Genomic DNA, 18,607 nt, shown 5'->3' with positions numbered 1-18,607 from the left:
CCTTTGCCTTGATGACAGCTTTGCACATTCTTGACATTCTCTCAACCAGCTTCACAAGGTCACCTGATCCATAATATGACTATCTTAAAACAATTCCATTTGTCAGCTCATTGATCTCACTGTGATACTGTAGGCCTACTTACATTACCTTTCTGAGTCAATTCAGGTAGTGTTTAATGTTCTGTGTTTGCGTTAACCATGGCAGACAGCATTGCAAATAAAGACAATCAGCCTCTTTGTCTGTGGACACTTTTCCTTTGATGTATTTTTAATGTCTGCCAGGCCCATCTTTTCAAAGAAACACCATTTATTTTAATCTCTAGTCGAGTAAAATAAGTAGTTTTGTTCTGGTCACAAGATCATTTCCGGTAAACAGCATCACGCTCAGGCAGAAAACGGAATGTTTTATCCCGATGCTCTGTCTAATCACAAAATTTCCTCAGGCGGCAGACAGCTTCATGAATAGAGGTACGGTGCAATCGGAAAGTATTCAGACTTCTTGACTTTTTCCACATTTTGTTACGTTACAGCCTTATTCTAAAATGGATAAAATTGTTTTTTTTCCCCCCTCAGCAATCTGATTACAGCCTCGAGTCTTCTTGGGTATGATGCTACAAGCTTGGAACACCTGTATTTGGGGAGTTTCTCCTATTCTTCTCTGCAGATCCTCTCAAGCTCTGTCAGGTTGGACTGGGAGCGTCGCTGCACAGCTATTTCCAGAGATGTTCGATCAGGTTCAAGTACGGGCCCTGGCTGGGCCACTCAAGGACATTCAGAGACTTGTCCCAAAGCCACTCCTGCGTTGTCTTGGCTGTGTGCTTAGGGTTGTTGTACTGTTGGAAGGTGAACCTTTGCCCCAGTCTGAGGTCCTGAGGGCACTGGAGCAGGTTTGCATCAAGGATTTCTCTGTACTTTGCTCCATTCATCTTTCCCTCGATCCTGACTAGTCTTCCAGTCCCTGCCACTGAAAAACATCCCCACAGCATGATGCTGCCATCACCATGCTTCACCATAGGGATGGTGCCAGGTTTCTTCCATACGTGATGCTTGGCATTCAGGCCAAAGAGTTCAATCTTGGTTTCATCAGACCAGAGAATCTTGTTTCCCATGGTCTGACAGTCCTTTAGATGCCCTTTGGCAAACTCCAAGCGGGCTGTCATGTGCCTTCTACTGAGGAGTGGCTTCCGTCTGGCCACTCTACCATAAAGGCCTGATTGGTGGAGTGCTGCAGAGATGGTTGTCCTTCTGGAAGGTTCTCCCATCTCCACAGAGGAACTCTGGAGCTCTACCAGAGTGACCATCGGGTTCTTGGTCACCTCCCTGACCAAGGCCCTTCTCCCCCAATTCCTCAGTTTGGTTGGGTGGCCAGGTCTAGGAAGAGTCTTGGTAGTTCCAAACATATTTTATATTAGAATGATGGAGGCCACTGTGTTCATGGGGAACTTCAATGCTGCATAAATTTGTTGGTACCCTTCCCCAGATCTGTGCATTGACACAACCATGTCTTGGAGCTCTACGGACAATTCCTTCAACCTCATGGCTTGTTTTTTGCTCTGACATGCACTGTCAACTGTGGGACCTTATATAGACAGGTGTGTGCCTTTACAAATCATGTCCAATCAATTGAATTTTTCACAGGTGGACTCCACTCAAGTTGTAGAAACATCTCAAGGATGATCAATGGAAACATTATGCACCTGAGATCAATTTAGAGTCTCATAGCAAAGGGTCTGAATACTTATGTAAATAAGGTATTTCTGTTTTTTAACATTTCTAAAAACCTGTTTTCGCTTTGTCATTATGGGGTATTGTGTGTTGATTGATGAGGGGGAAAAAAATGTATTAACTCTATTTTAGAATAAGGCTGTAATGTAACAAAATTTGGAAAAGGGAAGGGGTCTGAATACTTTCCAAATGCACTGTAGAACTTTTTTTTGAAGGTTCTATAAAGAACCATGTACAAAAGGTTCTACATGGAACATTTATGTTGCTATAAAGAACCCTTTACTCAGGTTCTATAAAGAACCATTATAAAAGGTTTTATTTAGCACCAAAAAGGGTTCTGCTATCGTTACAAGCCTTTTTGGTGCTGTTGACAACCCTTTTTGGTGCTATAATGAACCCTTTTTAATAGTTTCTCAATCTCAAACATTCTACAAAGAACCTTTTGATGAACCATACAGTTTTTTTTATTCTGGTTAGCCATATTATCTTCTTAAAATACCATAGACGTTATTATTGTGTCAATTCACAAGTTGAATCAGGTGTACTTGTTCTGGAATGTCTGGGGATCCCTGCGGAGAGAATTGAGAATAACCGATTTAGACAACAGTTCTCCATTGACACACGGCTATATATCATTATTTCACAAGACACTGACCATAGTCATATTTATTTAACATGTAATTGCATTACACATCAAATTAGATAAACTGGAATGACACTCAAAAAGAGCTGGGAGGAAACCACACTCCAAATATTATAATATGCCGCCACCCCTACATTTGAATTAAAACCACTTAAAGTGCTCATAGGGTTCTTTGAGTCATTAAGCTTCCACATAGAACCATCACCCTTACCAATACCCCTTGATGAACCCCATTTTCTAAATGTGTAAGTGTAGGGTGAGGGAGGGGAGGGTTGATTTAAGTTTGTCTAATGCATAAAAAGATTGATATGTGTAATTACACAGCCTGCAATTATGTATCGGAGTTGTAATTAGATTATTAGTTTGTAGCAGTGTGTACCTACACTGTCCCTGCTTATGCATATGTAGCTACAATATGGTTTAGACTAGAGCATATGGTTACATTTTATGGTGAAGGATTGTGAGAACACAGTCTGGCATACCCAACATTTTCCTCAAACAAAAATAGTTTACTGTGTTCACATGCTCCATTTCAATGCAGATTTGGAAACGCTAATATTTTGTCATCATCGGGGCTCTCTTAGGTCAATCACCAGTTTCACAATCAGATCACAGGAAAGTTAGCCTAAAAATACTACACTAAATGATCAGACATTGCATATGTTTATTTGAATCTCTAGGTGCCTGTTTCCAAATGTCAAAAACTCCGGTACAAGGTTGTACTTATTCTTAAAGAGATTAATGATCTAGAGAAGAGAAGCGTTTTGAAGATTAAAGATTAACTGCACATGTCAGTAAGATTATTGAAGAACTGCTACAATTATTCATACTGTAGATATTAAATATGATCAATTGTATTAAAATGAGTTTTATTAGCACTTGACTAAAATACAGTATTTAATGTTTTGTGTACAGTAAATCTAGTGTTTGTTTCATTATGGTACTTATAACCATGTGATTACCTATAGGACCATAACATAAAGTTGCCCAAGAATTGCAAATGACATTGGAAAAAGTTATGGTTCAGCCACAGGATTTGGGCAGAACCTCCTCATCCAGGTCTAGACGAGCTGACTGGGTCACACCGATGGCCCACTTTCAGAAAGTTGAGTTGCCTTGGCCCTGATATAGAAACCTAGCTGTCTGAAAGTGGGATTGAGTTCATATGCAAGTTTAGAAGACCTATTTGGGTAACCCCCTAGCTGTATTTAGTCCAGCGTTTTCCAAACTCGGTTCTCAGGAACTCAAGGGGTGCACGTTTTGGTTTTTGCCCTAACGCTACACAGTTGATTCAAATGATCAAAGCTGGATGATTAGTTGATTATTTGAATCCGCTGTGTAGTGCTATGGCAGAAATCTAAACCCACACTGTCCCGAGGACCGAGTTTGGGAAACCCTACATTAGTCCTTGATTGATTGAAAACAAATGTCTTATTCTTCTACTTCTTATTTACTGCCTTTAGCTAGCACATTGCCTAATTATGTGTTACAATTGGTTAAAAAAAACCTCAAGAATATGTAATTATGGCTACTGTAGCCTATATGTCACTTTACATCCTACTGAGAATGTAAGTGTCCATTGCATGCATAGAGTTATGCTCTATTATCCGAGCGTCCCGTCATGGAATGCCTTCAGCCGAAAGAAATCTATTAAGCATTATTCCCATTTCAGGACATTTGCCAACTTCTATCCACAGACCAGACGCTTTCTGTTTTACAACTGAATTATTAGGTAACAGGGTCCAATTGGAACATCTGACCGTGGTCACATGACACAGTTTACGTAAGATTTTTTATTTTTTACAACGATAGTATCATTAATGGTGTTCAATGATATCGTCTCAAAATAGTGAGTTGAGCAGGGGGAGAGGACCTCAGAAAATAAGATAAATAGAAATCGACCTGTTACTACTAAAAGGGAAGATTAATTTAGCGACTAAACGACACAACCGCAATCATTATGGGAACGGATAGTACCGATTGTATGCTGCTTCTTGCGGCAGAAGCGTTTCAATCTAAAAACTTCGGGCTCACGGCGGACATATACGAATGCCAACTGCTGCACCTCTGCGACCCTAGTACGCAGCAACATCTATTGGTGAAACGGGCGGATGCCCTGGCATTTGCTGGTAAACTGACCGATGCTTTCGAGATCTACCGAAAAGCCGCTGAAATCGAGAGACTACGACCAGTCCACCTGGATAATCTGATTGAATATCTCTCTAACAGTATTAAAAGACAAGATGGGACAGACAGTCAAAACAACAGACAGGAGACACACTCTGATTGTGTTGGATATGATGCATTTACCTGCAAGATATGTTATGGATTTCTATACGAGCCTGTTACCTTGCCTTGTGGACACTGCTTTTGCAAAAAGTGCCTGGACAGAGAAAAAATGCCTGTCTGCTGCAAAGAATGTAATGACAGTAGGCACACCAAACTCAACGATGTAGACAATTATAGAGTTAATGTTGTTCTTAGTAACTTGTTGTTGAAGTGGTTTCCAATTCAATTACTTGCTGTTAATCTGAGACGTGAGGGGAATGGACTATATTCAGAGAAAATAATGGATGCTGCTTTGGAAAAATACAACGAAGCAATACAAATAGGTATGGTATTTTAACTTTTTCATTTAAACTAATTCGAAATGCAATTAAACACTTGAAATGGATGGCCTATATCTTATGCAATGTTGCAACATAATTTAGGCTGCTGTTTCCAGTGCGTACATGGGCTGACTTAATTGGCAGTTGAATCAGCAGGTGTGTGATGTAACTTCCGCGTGGCGTAAGCTGCTCTACATTGTAACAATTCAGTGGGGAAATTATTATAAAAATTTGTCATGTTTATTACTAGGCTATAATTATCCCCTTAATTCAGAGAGATTCATGCTTATGACATACATGGACAGATGTATGGAAGGTGATTAGGGCCAGTTCGAAATTTGCTAAATAGGAATGTGAAATAATAAATCCATTTTTATTTTCATATCAGTGCGCATGATTCATGCCACAATTAAATTGCAGTTTGAAAGGAAAATAGAAAATGGTAAACAGATTCTAAATAAACATGGTAAATGGAAAAAGCCAAATGGTAAACAGAAATTTGTAAATGCAATCTACATAGTGAAATTGAAATAGATATTTTCATTTGTCAACTACCCAATTAAGAATTCTCTTTTCAATTAACAATGTCAAAGTGTATGCAAATTTCTTCTTGGAGGCATGAACCAGGAGAGCAACACCACACCCCCAAGTAGTAGTTTACCCTAGCCATGCCATGCTGTACATTAATTTGAGACTAGCGTAACCAACACACAGGGTGCGAACCCAGGTCTTCTGCGCACCAAAAAAGCATAGGCCCACTAAGCTGAAGCCTAGGCATTGACTCTGGGAGCCAATGCAACTCTTCATGTCTCAGGTAAGGTTAAGCCTACTCATCATGCATGTGTGGTAACTGAACCTCCTCAGTTACCGATCACCATTTGTTTGACCTCCTTCTCCTCCTCACAGAGACCCATCAGAGCCACAGCACATATATGATTGACAGGGTTTGAACAAGTGTCTTCTGCACATCAGAAGAGCACATTAGTATGATAAACCAACGATTATAGCCAACTCGTAAGGTTTCAGGTAAGGTTACTCATCATGCGAACAACTAGGAAAAAAGTGGTTCGGTGACCACGCACATGTGATGAGTAACTTTGCACAGTGTTGAATAACTTTGCCTGAGACCAGAAAGATTGCTTTGGCTCCCCAAGCTAAAGCTTTGGCTTAGCAGGCTCATATGTTCTTCTGGTGTACAGGACACCAGGTTTGAACCCTGTTGGTTGCACTAGTCTAAAATCAATGCACAGAGAGTGTGACATGGTTAGGATGTATCACTGTATGGTGGTGTTGTGTTTCTCTCCTGGTTCACGTCTCCAGAAAGTAATTTGCATACACTTAAAACATTTAAAGAGAAAAGAGAATGCTAAATAGGGCAGTTGGAAAATGATAAAAGCCACTTTCCATTTCACTTTGAACATTGTATTTACCATTTTCTGTTAGCCATTGAACATTTTCTGTTGACCATTTTCATTTAGAATTTCTGTTTACCGTTTCCAATTTTCAATTAAACATTTTAGTTTTTTATTTTAACATTGCAGTTTCCTTGTGGCATGAATCATGTGCATTGATATGAGCATATAAATGCATTTATCATTTCTACATTTCAATTGAGCATTTAAGCATTGCATTTTAAAACTGGCACTGATCACCCTACATACAGATGGGCGTGTGAAGGTTGAATAAGATGTTATGTAGGCTAGGGGACCAAACATTGCTCTAGGTAAAAAACTATAAAACAAATGTAGGTCAAGGGTACTAAAAATTCAACAGCAGACACAGTAATATTGGTTCCACTCTTGTGTGCCACATTGATATTATTATTGATTATTATTATTGAATACAACAGGTGTAGACCTTACAGTAAAATTCTTACTATCGAGCCCTTAACCAACAATGCAGTTAAAAAAAAAATATGAGTAAGAAATAAAAGTAACAAGTAATTAAAGGGCAGCAGTAAAATAACAATAGCGAGACTATACACAGGGGGGTACCGGTACGGAGTAAATGTGCGGGGGCACCGGTTAGTTAAGGTAATATGTACATGTAGGTAGAGTTAATAAAGTGACTATGCATAGATGATAACAACAGAGAGTGTAGCAGTGTAAGGGGGGCAATGAAAATAGTCTGGGTAGCCATTTGATTAGATGTTCAGGAGTCTTATGACTTGGGGGTAGAAGCTGTTTAGAAGTGTCATGGACCTAGACTTGGCGCTCCGGTACCGCTTGCCATGCGGTAGCAGAGAGAACAGTCTATGACTAGGGTGGCTGGAGTCTGACAATTTTTAGGGGCTTCCTCTGACACCACCTGGTGTAGAAGTCCTGGGTGTAGAGGTTCTGGATGGCATGAATCTTGACCCCAGTGATGTACTGGGCCGTACGTACTACCCTCTGTAGTTCCATGCGGTCGGAGGCCAAGATGCTCTCGATGTTACAACTGTATAACCTTTTGAGGATCTGAGGACCCATGCCAAATTTTTTCAGTTTCCTGAGGGGGAAAAGGTTTTGTCGTGCCCTCTTCACAACTGTATTGGTGTGCTTGGACCATGTTAGTTTGTTGGTGATGTGGACACCAAGGAACTTGAAGCTCTCAACCTGCTCCACTACAGCCCCGTCGATGAGAATGGGGGCGTGCTCTGTCCTCTTTTTCCTGTAGTCCACAATCATCTCTTTTGTCTTGATCACATTGAGGGAGAGGTTGTTGTCCTGGCACCACACGGCCAGGTCTCTGACCTCCTCCCTATAGGCTGTCTCGTCGTTGTCAGTGATCAGGCCTACCACTGTTGTGTCATCGGGCAAACTTAATGATGGTGTTAGAGTCGTGCCTGGCCGTGCAGTCATGAGTGAACAGGGACTGAGCACGCAACCCTGAGGGGCCCCTGTGTTGATGATCAGCATGGCGGATGTGTTGTTACCTACCCTTACCAACCTGGGGGTGGCCTGTCAGGAAGTCCAGGTTCCAGTTGCAGAGGGAGGTGTTTAGGCCCAGGGTCCTTAGCTTATTGATGCGTTTTGAGGGCACTATGGTGTTAAATGCTGAGCTTTAGTCAATGAATAGCATTCTCACATAGATGTTCATTTTGCTTAGGTGGGAAAGGGCAGTGTGGAGTGCAATAGAGATTGCATCATCTGTGGATCTGTTAGGGCGGTATGCAAATTGGAGTTGGTCTAGGGTTTCTGGGATAATGGTGTTGATGTGAGTCATGAGCAGCCTTTCAAAACACTTCATGGCTGCAGACGTGAGTGCTACGGGTCGGTATTCATTTAGGCAGGTTACCTTAGGGTTCTTGGGCACAGGGACTATGGTGGTCTGCTTAAAACATGTTGGTATGGCCTCCCGGGTGGCGCAGTGGTCTAGAGCACTGCATCGCAGTGCTAACTGCGCCACCAGAGTCTCTGGGTTCGCCCCCAGGCTCTGTCGCAGCCGGCCGCGACCGGGAGGTCCGTGGGGCGACGCACAATTGGGCTAGCGTCGTCCGGGTAAGGGAGGGTTTGGCCGGTAGGGATTTCCTTGTCTCATCGCGCTCCAGCGACTCCTGTGGCGGGCTGGGCGCAGTGCGTGCTAACCAAGGGGGCCAGGTGCACGGTGTTTCCTCCGACACATTGGTGCGGCTGGCTTCCGGGTTGGAGGCGCGCTGTGTTAAAGAAGCAGTGCGGCTTGGTTGGGTTGTGCTTCGGAGGACGCATGACTTTCGACCTTCGTCTCTCCCGAGCCCGTACGGGAGTTGTAGCGATGAGACAAGATAGTAATTACTAGCGATTGGATACCACGAAAATTGGGGAGAAAAGGGGCAAAAAAAAAAAAAAAAAAAAAAAAAAAAAAAAACATGTTGGTATTATAGACTCAGACAGAGAGAGGTTGAAAATGTCAGTAAAGACACTTGCCAGTTGGTCAGCGCATGCTCGCATTACACGTCCTGTTAATCAGTACACGTCCGTAACCTGTTTTAAGGGCTTACTCACATCGGCTGCGGAGAGTGTGATCACACAGTCTTCCAGAACAGCTGGTGCTCTCATGCATGTTTCAGTGTTATTTGACTCGAAGCGAGCATAGAAGTAGTTTAGCTCGTCTGGTAGGCTCATGTCACTGGGCAGCTCTCGGCTGTGCTTCCCTTTGTAGTCTGTAGTGGTTTGCAAGCACTGCCACATCCGACGAGCACCAGAGCCTGTGTAGTATGATTCGACCTTAGTCCTGTATTGACAAATTGCCTGTTTGATGGTTCGTCGGAGGACAGAGCGGGATTTCTTATAAGCTTCCAGGTTAGAGTCCCGCTCCTTGAAAGCGTCAGCTCTAGCCTTTAGCTCAGTGCGGATGTTACCTGTAATCCATGGCTTCTGGTTGGGTATGTACGTATGGGGTATGTACTTACGGTCATTTTGGGGACGACGTCATCGATGCACTTATTGATGAAGCCAATGACTGATGTGGTGTACTCCTCAATGCCATCGGAGGAATCTTGGAACATATTCCAGTCTGTGATAGCAAAACCGTCCTATAGTTTAGCATCTGCTTCATCTGACCACTTTTTTATTGATTGAGTCACTGGTGCTTCCTGCTTTAATATTTGCTTATAAGCAGGAATCAGGAGGATATAATTATGGTCAGATTGGCCAAATGGAGGGTGAGGGAGAGCTTTGTATGCGTCTCTGTGTGTGGAGTAAAAGGTGGTCTAGTGTTTTTTTCCCTCTGGTTGCACATTTAACATGCTGATAGAAATTTGGTAAAACGGATTTAAGTTGCCCTGTATTAAAGTCCCCGGCTCCTAGGAGCGCCGCCTCTGGGTGAGCGTTTTCCTATTTGCTTATGGCAGAATACAGTTCATTCAGTGCGGTCTTAGTGCCAGCATCAGTCTGTGGTGGTATGTAGACAGCTATGAAACATACAGATGAAAACTCTCTAGGTAGATAGTGTAATCTACAGTTTATCATAAGAGATGTAAATGTTGAACAACAACAATAATCCAAAATCTGCACATTTTCACTGTGAACTAAAGAAAACTGGTCTTGTTTGACAGAATGATGGTTTAATGAATAGATGATCAGTTTCAGCCTCTATTTCAATTTCTATTGAATTTGACCTTGATATTTTCGATGTATAGTTCAAAATGATTTTGTATCAAGATATCATGTACATTTATACTTCTGGAACAAAGTAAATCTCTGTCTATCCAAGTAAATATATGTTTTTTTGTATTTTCCAGCTCCAAGGGACCATGTGCTGTACAGCAACCGATCACAGATCAATTCCAGTCTGAGGAATTACGAGGATGCACTTCATGATGCAGAGATGGCATGCAAACTCATGCCTCTTTGGTCAAAGGTGAGAGTTGGATTTTTTCCCCCATGTTTAATTTAGATCGACCATCAGAGCTTCACAATGCAACATAATGGTATTGTTCTACTGATTAATAAACATGTGTTTATTTTTCTTCCAGGGACATATTAGAAAAGCACAAGCTTTAGTCTGTCTTGGGAAATGTGAAGAAGCGTTAAGAGAGTACCTGGTCGTCATTACATTAGATCCTGAAAGTAAACTGGCAAAAAGAAAGGCGCAAAAGATTCTGAGCGATCTTCTGGCCCCTGTCACTGATCAAGTACACAACAGAATCCTGGACTGCACAAGTCTACTGTCTTCCAGAAATAAAATCAAAGGTGGCATCCTGAACACCTCAACCTCAAGCTGCAACACCACCACTTCCTCCAAGTCTTACAAGGTACGAGAAATCGTCCATCTTTTAGGGTTTTAAATAGAATAAAGTATTATCATCTAATGCATTGAGTTGAGCTCATGAACTAATTCAAATGTACTATCATCACCCTTTCTCACAGGATTACAAGAATATTGCCTCTCATGAGAAGTTGACATCGTCACCTACGCTGAGTGAACCTAAGACAGACGGCTTATTTGAGACAATGGCATGCGGCGAAAAGAAAGGAGAAGATCAGGTGGACCTTAATGTCTGCCATCCCACCGTCATTGACAGGAGCGTCTTTCTCAAACGCAAACGTAGCTCATCCGAGGACAGCCAAGTGGATAGTAGCGACACCTGCAAGCGCTCCAAATCTGGTAAGTTTTAAGACTTTTTTCCTCACCTCTTAAATCAATGGAGCTATATTGGCATGATATTTACTATAAGTGAAGCAGTTGTTGAGATTCACTATCTAACTCAAATGTTTCGCCTCCTTTACAGAAGTGACCCAGAATGAAGAGGCGACTTCCTGGAGTGCAGTGCTTTCTGACCTCATAGACCCGGCTGACCTGGAGTGTTCTCTTTGTATGAGGTGAGAACATCTCCATGCAGCCATCCATCCGTGACAAAACGTGTATCTGAATTGTAGTATTTGCCACTTTGCCAATGATAGTAATATAGTGTTCTGCTTTGGAATCAGATTATCTATGATTACTGAAACTCACAGCCTCATACAAGTCATAGTTACTTTGCAAGTTAACACAAGATATTCACCTTCCTTTCTGATATTATGAAACAATAAAGATTCAGTATGACGCAATAAAGATTAATAGGTAAACATTTAGTCTTCTTTTCCCAGTTATAGCCTACATTTAATTATCTAACAATGTAATGAAAATGCAATGAGCTATATGTAAACAAGAAAACCTGAAAGTAAAAAATAATAGAGTAGCGAGAGACATTGGACCACTCTATTGCTCAATATTGTGTCCTTTATCTCCATGGTATACCCTAGGCTCTTTTATGAACCAGTCACCACTCCTTGCGGTCACACCTTTTGTCTGAAATGCCTCGAGCGATGCCTGGACCACAACCCCAAGTGTCCCCTCTGCAAGATGGAGCTGGAAGAGTACCTGGCAGAAAGTAAATACAACAAGACTGTCTTGATGGAGAACCTCATCTGCAAGTATCTGCCAATCGAGCTCATGGACAGGCAGAAAGTCAACGCAGAGGAGATTGCAGATTTATCCAAGTATGATTAAAAGCAGCATACAGACATTATCCGATTGCTTCTGAACTGTGTAACAATGGCATCAGACACTTTATAAAATGTTACTTCATCTATAACTTTGGATATATTATATCCTCAACCCTTCTTTTGCAGTCTAAACAAGAACGTGCCTATATTTGTTTGCACCATGGCCTTCCCCACCGTTCCATGTCCTCTTCACATCTTCGAGCCCTGCTATCGGCTGATGATCCGCAGGTGTATGGAGATGGGTACCAAGCAGTTTGGAATGTGCCTCAGCGATAACATCAAAGGGTGAGTAAAGCCTGGACAAAGCAGAGAAACATTGTGTTTAGTGTTCCTTAGTCAGGCAGGGGATATCGGTGCCATCTGGCAGTAAATTTGAATAGCTGTTGTGTCAACTCTTGTTTGGTGCCATTGAGGGCCTTAGGCTATAATCAGAGCTGAGCAGGCATTGCATGTTGTATTGCAGCGTATCCCAAACTCGGTCCTGGGGAGAGGTCTCCTCGGGTCCAAAAAGTTGGGCCTGTTTTGAAATTGACCCAGGGCTTTGTTCCCTGGACCCTACCCGAATACATTTATGTTTTAAATATGGATACCCGGTCCAAATGGATCCGAGGACAACCAGACCCGGCCCCGTATAGACCCAGTCAGGTCCAGAGCCAGTCAGGGAATCAGCAGAAAATGTATATTTTTAGCTACGTTATTAATTGAAGCTGTTAATGCACATACCGAGGAATAGAAGAACGGAGCTAGTATCAGGCGGGGGGCGGGGCCATGCTGTGTGCGGCTGAGTGGTGCGAGGAGGAGGAAGAGGGAGACAGTGGCAACCAAGCCAACTCGCACTAGTTACTAACATCAAGCTGCCAAAGCTAGGTTACTTATCATCCAATCTGATTACATAGTACTTGTTTTGACTGCATCAAACCGAGAAGAGAAGCTAGTTAAGCTAGCTATCTAGCTAGCAGGGTTGCCTAATCATAGCTTCATAGATGGCGCTTTCCCCCGTCCTAAACGATAATAACAACAACTCTATTCAAAGTATTAAGTAACAGCATCCCTGTTGGCTCTTGGTCGTTGAAACATATCCTTCTCATTTAACCTTTAATTCCGTAATTTTAATTCCATCTTCCATTGATCTGCTAACTTGCTTACCACGACACACACAGAGCCAGAGGCCAATGCCGCTTTGATGACTTGTGATTGACCGCCAAAAACAACATGCTACATGTGCCTCTCGTGAAAATCCGCAGCAGAATAAATGAGACAGTTTTCAATCTCTACTGCAGCAGTCGCGTTCTGGTATTTACGGGTCCTTAATTAGCAGCAAATTTAGTTATAATATATCAGAGAACCGTGACAATCAAACCTGACCTGGATCCGAGGCTCAACTACAGAATTCTGGACGTGTCCTGGGTCAGGCCCGGGTAATGTTCTGGTGGACCTGTGAAGACCTCTACCAAACGGGTGCTCATTTTGGTTTTTGCCCTAGCACTACACAGCTGATACAAATAATCAAAGCTGGATGATTAGTTGATTATTTGAATCAGTTGTGTAGTGCTAGGGCAAAAAACAAAACGTTCACCCAGAGGGGCCCCAAGACCTAGTTGTTTAAGCAGATAGTTTATGTAGCCTATTTTATTGTTTGTGTCACCTGTGAATGCCTTAGACACATTTTGGATCCATATCTACTTATTTTCCTTCCCCATAGATTTGCCGATTACGGTAGCCTCCTGGAGATCCGAAACGTGGAATTCTTTGCAGATGGCCGCTCCGTTGTGGACACCATTGGGATAAGAAGGTTCAAGGTCATTGAGCACCACCAGAGAGATGGATACAACACAGCAGACATTGAATACTTGGAAGACGTTAAGGTAATTGTTAATCATAAAATAAAGCATTTGTATGAATGTTGTCTGAACTATTTTTTTTACTTGTATTAGTGTATCTCGTTGTGCTAATAAAGGCATTTCACGTTCTGTAAAGGTGGAGGTTGTGGCAGAGAAGGAGCTGCAGAGTCTCCATGATGCAGTATACGACCAGGCCTTAATCTGGGTCAACTCCCTGAAAGCAGAACAAAAGGAGAGGATCGTAGAGCACTTTGGGCGCATGCCAGAGAAAGACTCTGAGCCACAGGTAAATACATGAATCCTGGACATACAGTGTATTCGGGAAGTATTCAGACCCCTTGACTTTTTCCACATTTTACAGCCTTATTCAAATATGTATTAAATACATCATCAATCTACACACAATACCCCATAATGACAAAACGAAAACAGGTTTTTAGAAATGTTTACAAATTTATAGAAAATAATAACAGAAATACCTTATTTACATAAGTATTCAGACCCTTTGCTATGAGACTCCAAATGGAGCTCAGCTGCGTCCTGTTTCCATTGATCATGCTTGAGATGTTTCTACAACTTGATTGGATTCAACCTGTGGGAAATCCAATTGATTGGACATGATTTGGGAAGGCACACACCTGTCTATATAAGGTCCCACAGTTGACAGTGCATGTCAGAGTAAAAATCAAGCCATGAGGTCAAAGGAATTGTCCATAGAGCTCTGAGACAAGATTGTGTCGATGCACAGATCTGGGGAAAGGTACCAACAAATTTCCGCAACAAAAACACAGTGGCCTCATTCTTAAATAAAATAAGTTTGTAACCACCAAGACTCTTCCTAGAGCTGGCCGCCCGGCCAAACTGAGCAATTGGGGGAGAAGGGCCTTGGTCAGTGAGGTGACCAAGAATCCGATTGTCACTCTGGTAGAGCTCCAGAGTTCCTCCATGGAGATGGGAGAACCTTCCAGAAGGACAACCATCTCTGCAGCACTCCACCAATCAGGCCTTTATGGTAGAGTGGCCAGACGGAAGCCACTCCTCAGTAGAAGGCACATGACAGCCCGCTTGGAGTTTGCCAAAAGGCACCTAAAGGACTCTCAGACCATGAGAAACAAGATTCTCTGGTCTGATGGAACCAAGATTACACTCTTTGGTCTTAATGCCAAGCGTCATGTCTGGAGGAAACCTGGCACCATCCCTACGGTGAAGCATGGTGATGGCAGCATCATGCTGTGGGGATGTTTTTCAGCGGCAGGGACTGGAAGACTAGTCAGGATCGAGGGAAAGATGAACGGAGCAAAGTACAGAGAGATCCTTGATTAAAACCTGCTCTAGAGCACTCAGGACCTCAGACTGGGGCAAAGGTTCACCTTTCAACAGGACAACAACCCTAAGCACACAGCCAAGACAACGCAGGAGTGGCTTCGGGACAAGTCTCTGAATGTCCTTAAGTGGCCCAGCCAGAGCCCGGACTTTAACCAGAAACCTGAAAATAGCTGTACAGAGACGCTCACCATCCAACCTGACAGAGCTTGAGAGGATCTGCAGAGATGAATGGGAGACAATCCCCAATTACAGGTGTGCTAAGCTTCTATACCCAAGAAGACTTGAGGCTGTAATCGCTGCCAAAGGTGCTTCAACAAAGTACTGTGTAAAGGGTCTGAATACTTATGTAAATGTGATGTCTTTTTTATTTTTTATTATGAATTTGCAAAATTGTCTGAACCTGTTTTTGCTTTGTCATTGTGGGGTATTGTGTGTAGATGAATGAGAAAACAACAACAATTTAAACCATTTTAGAATAAGACTAACGTAACAAAATGTGGAAGATGGGGCTGAATACTTTCCGAATGCACTCTAGATCACACATACGTTAACTCTATTTTGATTTGACACAGTTTATGTTGAACAGGTTGTGGCTGGATTCTTATGGTTATTCTCCTGCTCTCTCCCTCTGTAGGCCAGTCCCAATGGGCCGTCCTGGTGCTGGTGGCTGCTGGCAGTCCTTCCCCTGGAGGGTCGAGCCCAGCTGCCCTTCCTGGCCCTGACGTCCCTGAAGGACCGACTCAGTGGTATCCGCCGAGTACTCCTCTTCATGTCCCGCAACCGCTCCTCTCGATGACTCTAACCCTCACACAACCATCTATCTCCTCCATGGGGGTGTCTGTTTTGTCTGTGTTTAGTTTTTATCTGAAAGACCGCATTTTAACGAAAGCCTTTGTGTGAATGGGTTACTATTGGCAAGTGGACTTTGATTAGATTACCGAAATGTGATCCAAGGATTAGAAGAGGCTACTTATGGACTGAATATTTTAACGTGTGCTGTAAAGACAATAGTATTTTGACTTTGTTTTTGTTATTATTTATGAACATCGCGTGTGCATGGAACATGTTTACACCACTGGGAGGAAATTACTATTACAATGATGACTTATTATTTCCAAAGGGTTTATTAACCACAAATGACATATTGTAAAACCCCAAACCCCTTAGAATGTGTAGAAAATGAGAGGGGAAAATTGCAATACAGCACAGTACCTTGTTCTGATGACGCTTTAACTGTATCACTCAGAGGATAATGCAATTTTTCTTCCTGTTTTGGTGTAGAAGAGTGCAATACACCTGCAGTTAAAATGAGCCATCTCCTACTTACGATGGAATGTTTATTGGTATTTATATGATCTACTTAGCACTGTAGTTGCAGCAACAGCATAACTGATAGTCACTGTTTTCCATGCATGGTGAGCAAAGATGGGTTGTGAGCTTTGCCTTCAACAAAGGAACAAAGCTTTGTTGTATGTTACATATTTCTTTTGTCCACCAGACTTTTTTCAGAGTTTTCTACAGTTCTTTTTATGTTACGATGATCACCTTTTTATACAGACGATATTGAACCAGGATGGTTATGCTGTGAAATCTTGGGGAAATGTGTTAATTAACAAACATGATATTTTTTTATTGTAAGGGGCAATTTTAAGTAATTGCATTTATATAGGGCTTTCTTGGCTCTGTTATTATTTGCCTCAGTTATGCTCATAAAGTAAGGATGACACAAGTGACAAACAAACTTAAAGTGATTGCAATAACGGTCATCACTTGTGCTGCGTGATTCCTGGCTATTATACAAAAAAAAGACAACGACGTGAATGTGAAAATGCAAATAATTGTAGACAAGGGAAATATAAACTTTTAGAGTAGTGAGTGCCGGATTTATCAGCCCTGCTGCTTTTACCACTTTCCAATATTCTCAGTTTGATTTGAGAAGTTTTACGTTTGGTTGTCATGTCCTAAGCCGAAGACACTCTGAAATGATTTTCCTAACCATTCTAAAAACTCTTGAAGGAGTTAGAAGACTGCTTCAAGTCATTTGAACCTCATCGTCTTGTCTTTCAAGCTATTGTCCGGTGGAATCATAAACTGTAGCATCAAATACTGTGATTTCTAATCTTTTTCAACATTTAGTGCCTTAAGTTGGATTTCTTCCATGATGCCAGTACCAAGAAGAATAATTTAGACTAAGATAGCATTCCAGTGAGGAAGACTTGGCTGAAAAGTCCAAACTATTGAGCTGAACATGTGGTCTTCTCTTTCGAGGACACAAACAGTAAATAAAAAAATTCCAGTCTTGGTTCATTGTATGACAAGTCTTAAGGTTGTGGTTACAAATATTGGTAAAACTTAAATCCTGGTTCATTGTATGAAAAAAATTCCAGTCTTGGTTCATTGTATGACAAGTCCTGCAATTGCGGTTACAAATACTGGTAATATAGTTCTTATATCTTATCACAACTTAATGAAAGTCTTCTCAATGCAAGGACACAATGTGAATATTTTCTATTGACTTTTGTATACAACAACAACAATGAGTCTTGGTTAAGGTTGAATAAATGTTTTTTGAATAAAAGTTGATTGGTTGGCATGTCAATTCAAGTAGCTTATATTTCCTCACCAAAACCTCATACTTTTACATGTATATTAGTTTGATCTGGCGGTCGCATGTTAGCCAAATTGTCATTCATCTATGTATTTTACCCATTTACATCAGAAAATGCCAAAACAATAGATATTCAAAGGTAGTATCTTCCTGAGCTTTTTGAATTCCACATGGAACTAGTGATCTAAGTCCATCTACCTCTGACACTCCTGTAGCTCTTCCACCACAGAACATGCTCATTGATTCATATTGACATGTCATTTGTTTCTATGGAGATGACGTGACCATGGAGTCTTACTTTGGTGGTTGTGTAACACTTGTATAATTGCCTCTTAACTGTATGTGTTTACAAAAATGAATGTATGTGGTTGGCATCTTATCCAATGTTATATTTTTGTTTTTATAGAAATGTAGTCATTGCAATGTTATACAATGTACAAAAAAACACAATTCTGAATAAAAAAAGGTTATGCTCTTAATTTGTGGAATAATAGCTAAACCGATGGTCTTGAATCTGAAGCATCCCTAATCCTGTGTTCTATATTTCTCTACTTTGGTTACGTGTTTGTCAGTTTAAAGAAGTATCAAAGGAGCTCTTTAGAAATGTCTAGAAAGCTTGGACGTAACAAATAGCTTATGAAACGGTGCATTGAGTTTACATAACACCGTGAATGTAGGTCACGGTTAGAAGGAAAGATACGCTATTCCGCTCCCCCTGTCCCACTGCCCCACATTCTGCAGCCCTGCCTTTTTTGCTGGAGGAGATGACCTGACCCATACCACACCGAATCGCACCACAGCACCTCCATGACTGGGAGGGATGATGGACTCGGAGGAAGGGGGGACAAGTAGTACCAATGTCATTTGCAGGCTGTCTGTCTGGTGGGAGTGAGGGAGAAGCCAATGAG

At 41.8% G+C, this 18,607-nt stretch overlaps 1 protein-coding gene across 1 annotated transcript; it reads left to right on the top strand.

Moving 5' to 3' along the window:
* Nucleotides 1-4,150: 4,150 nt before the first annotated feature.
* Nucleotides 4,151-18,178, top strand: LOC129857856 (LON peptidase N-terminal domain and RING finger protein 3-like). Its single transcript, XM_055926500.1, has 10 exons — nucleotides 4,151-4,980; nucleotides 10,178-10,296; nucleotides 10,412-10,690; nucleotides 10,806-11,043; nucleotides 11,168-11,258; nucleotides 11,682-11,918; nucleotides 12,051-12,209; nucleotides 13,627-13,789; nucleotides 13,902-14,051; nucleotides 15,726-18,178. The coding sequence occupies exons 1-10, from the start codon at nucleotides 4,329-4,331 to the stop codon at nucleotides 15,885-15,887; spliced, it is 2,250 nt and encodes a 749-aa protein (XP_055782475.1). The 5' UTR covers nucleotides 4,151-4,328; the 3' UTR covers nucleotides 15,888-18,178.
* Nucleotides 18,179-18,607: the final 429 nt, after the last annotated feature.

Source organism: Salvelinus fontinalis, chromosome 6 (assembly GCF_029448725.1).
Source record: "Salvelinus fontinalis isolate EN_2023a chromosome 6, ASM2944872v1, whole genome shotgun sequence".
NCBI lineage: Eukaryota > Metazoa > Chordata > Actinopteri > Salmoniformes > Salmonidae > Salvelinus > Salvelinus fontinalis.
Note: the sequence above shows the minus strand (reverse complement) of the source record. Positions and strands in the feature narration are given on the sequence as shown.

Coding starts and splice junctions, on each gene's coding strand:
- LOC129857856 (XM_055926500.1), top strand. CDS start 4,329: ATGGGAACGGATAGTACCGATTGTATGCTGCTTCTTGCGGCAGAAGCG. Junction 11,044..11,167: donor CTGCAAGCGCTCCAAATCTG/GTAAGTTTTAAG, acceptor CCTCCTTTACAG/AAGTGACCCAGAATGAAGAG. Junction 13,790..13,901: donor AATACTTGGAAGACGTTAAG/GTAATTGTTAAT, acceptor CGTTCTGTAAAG/GTGGAGGTTGTGGCAGAGAA.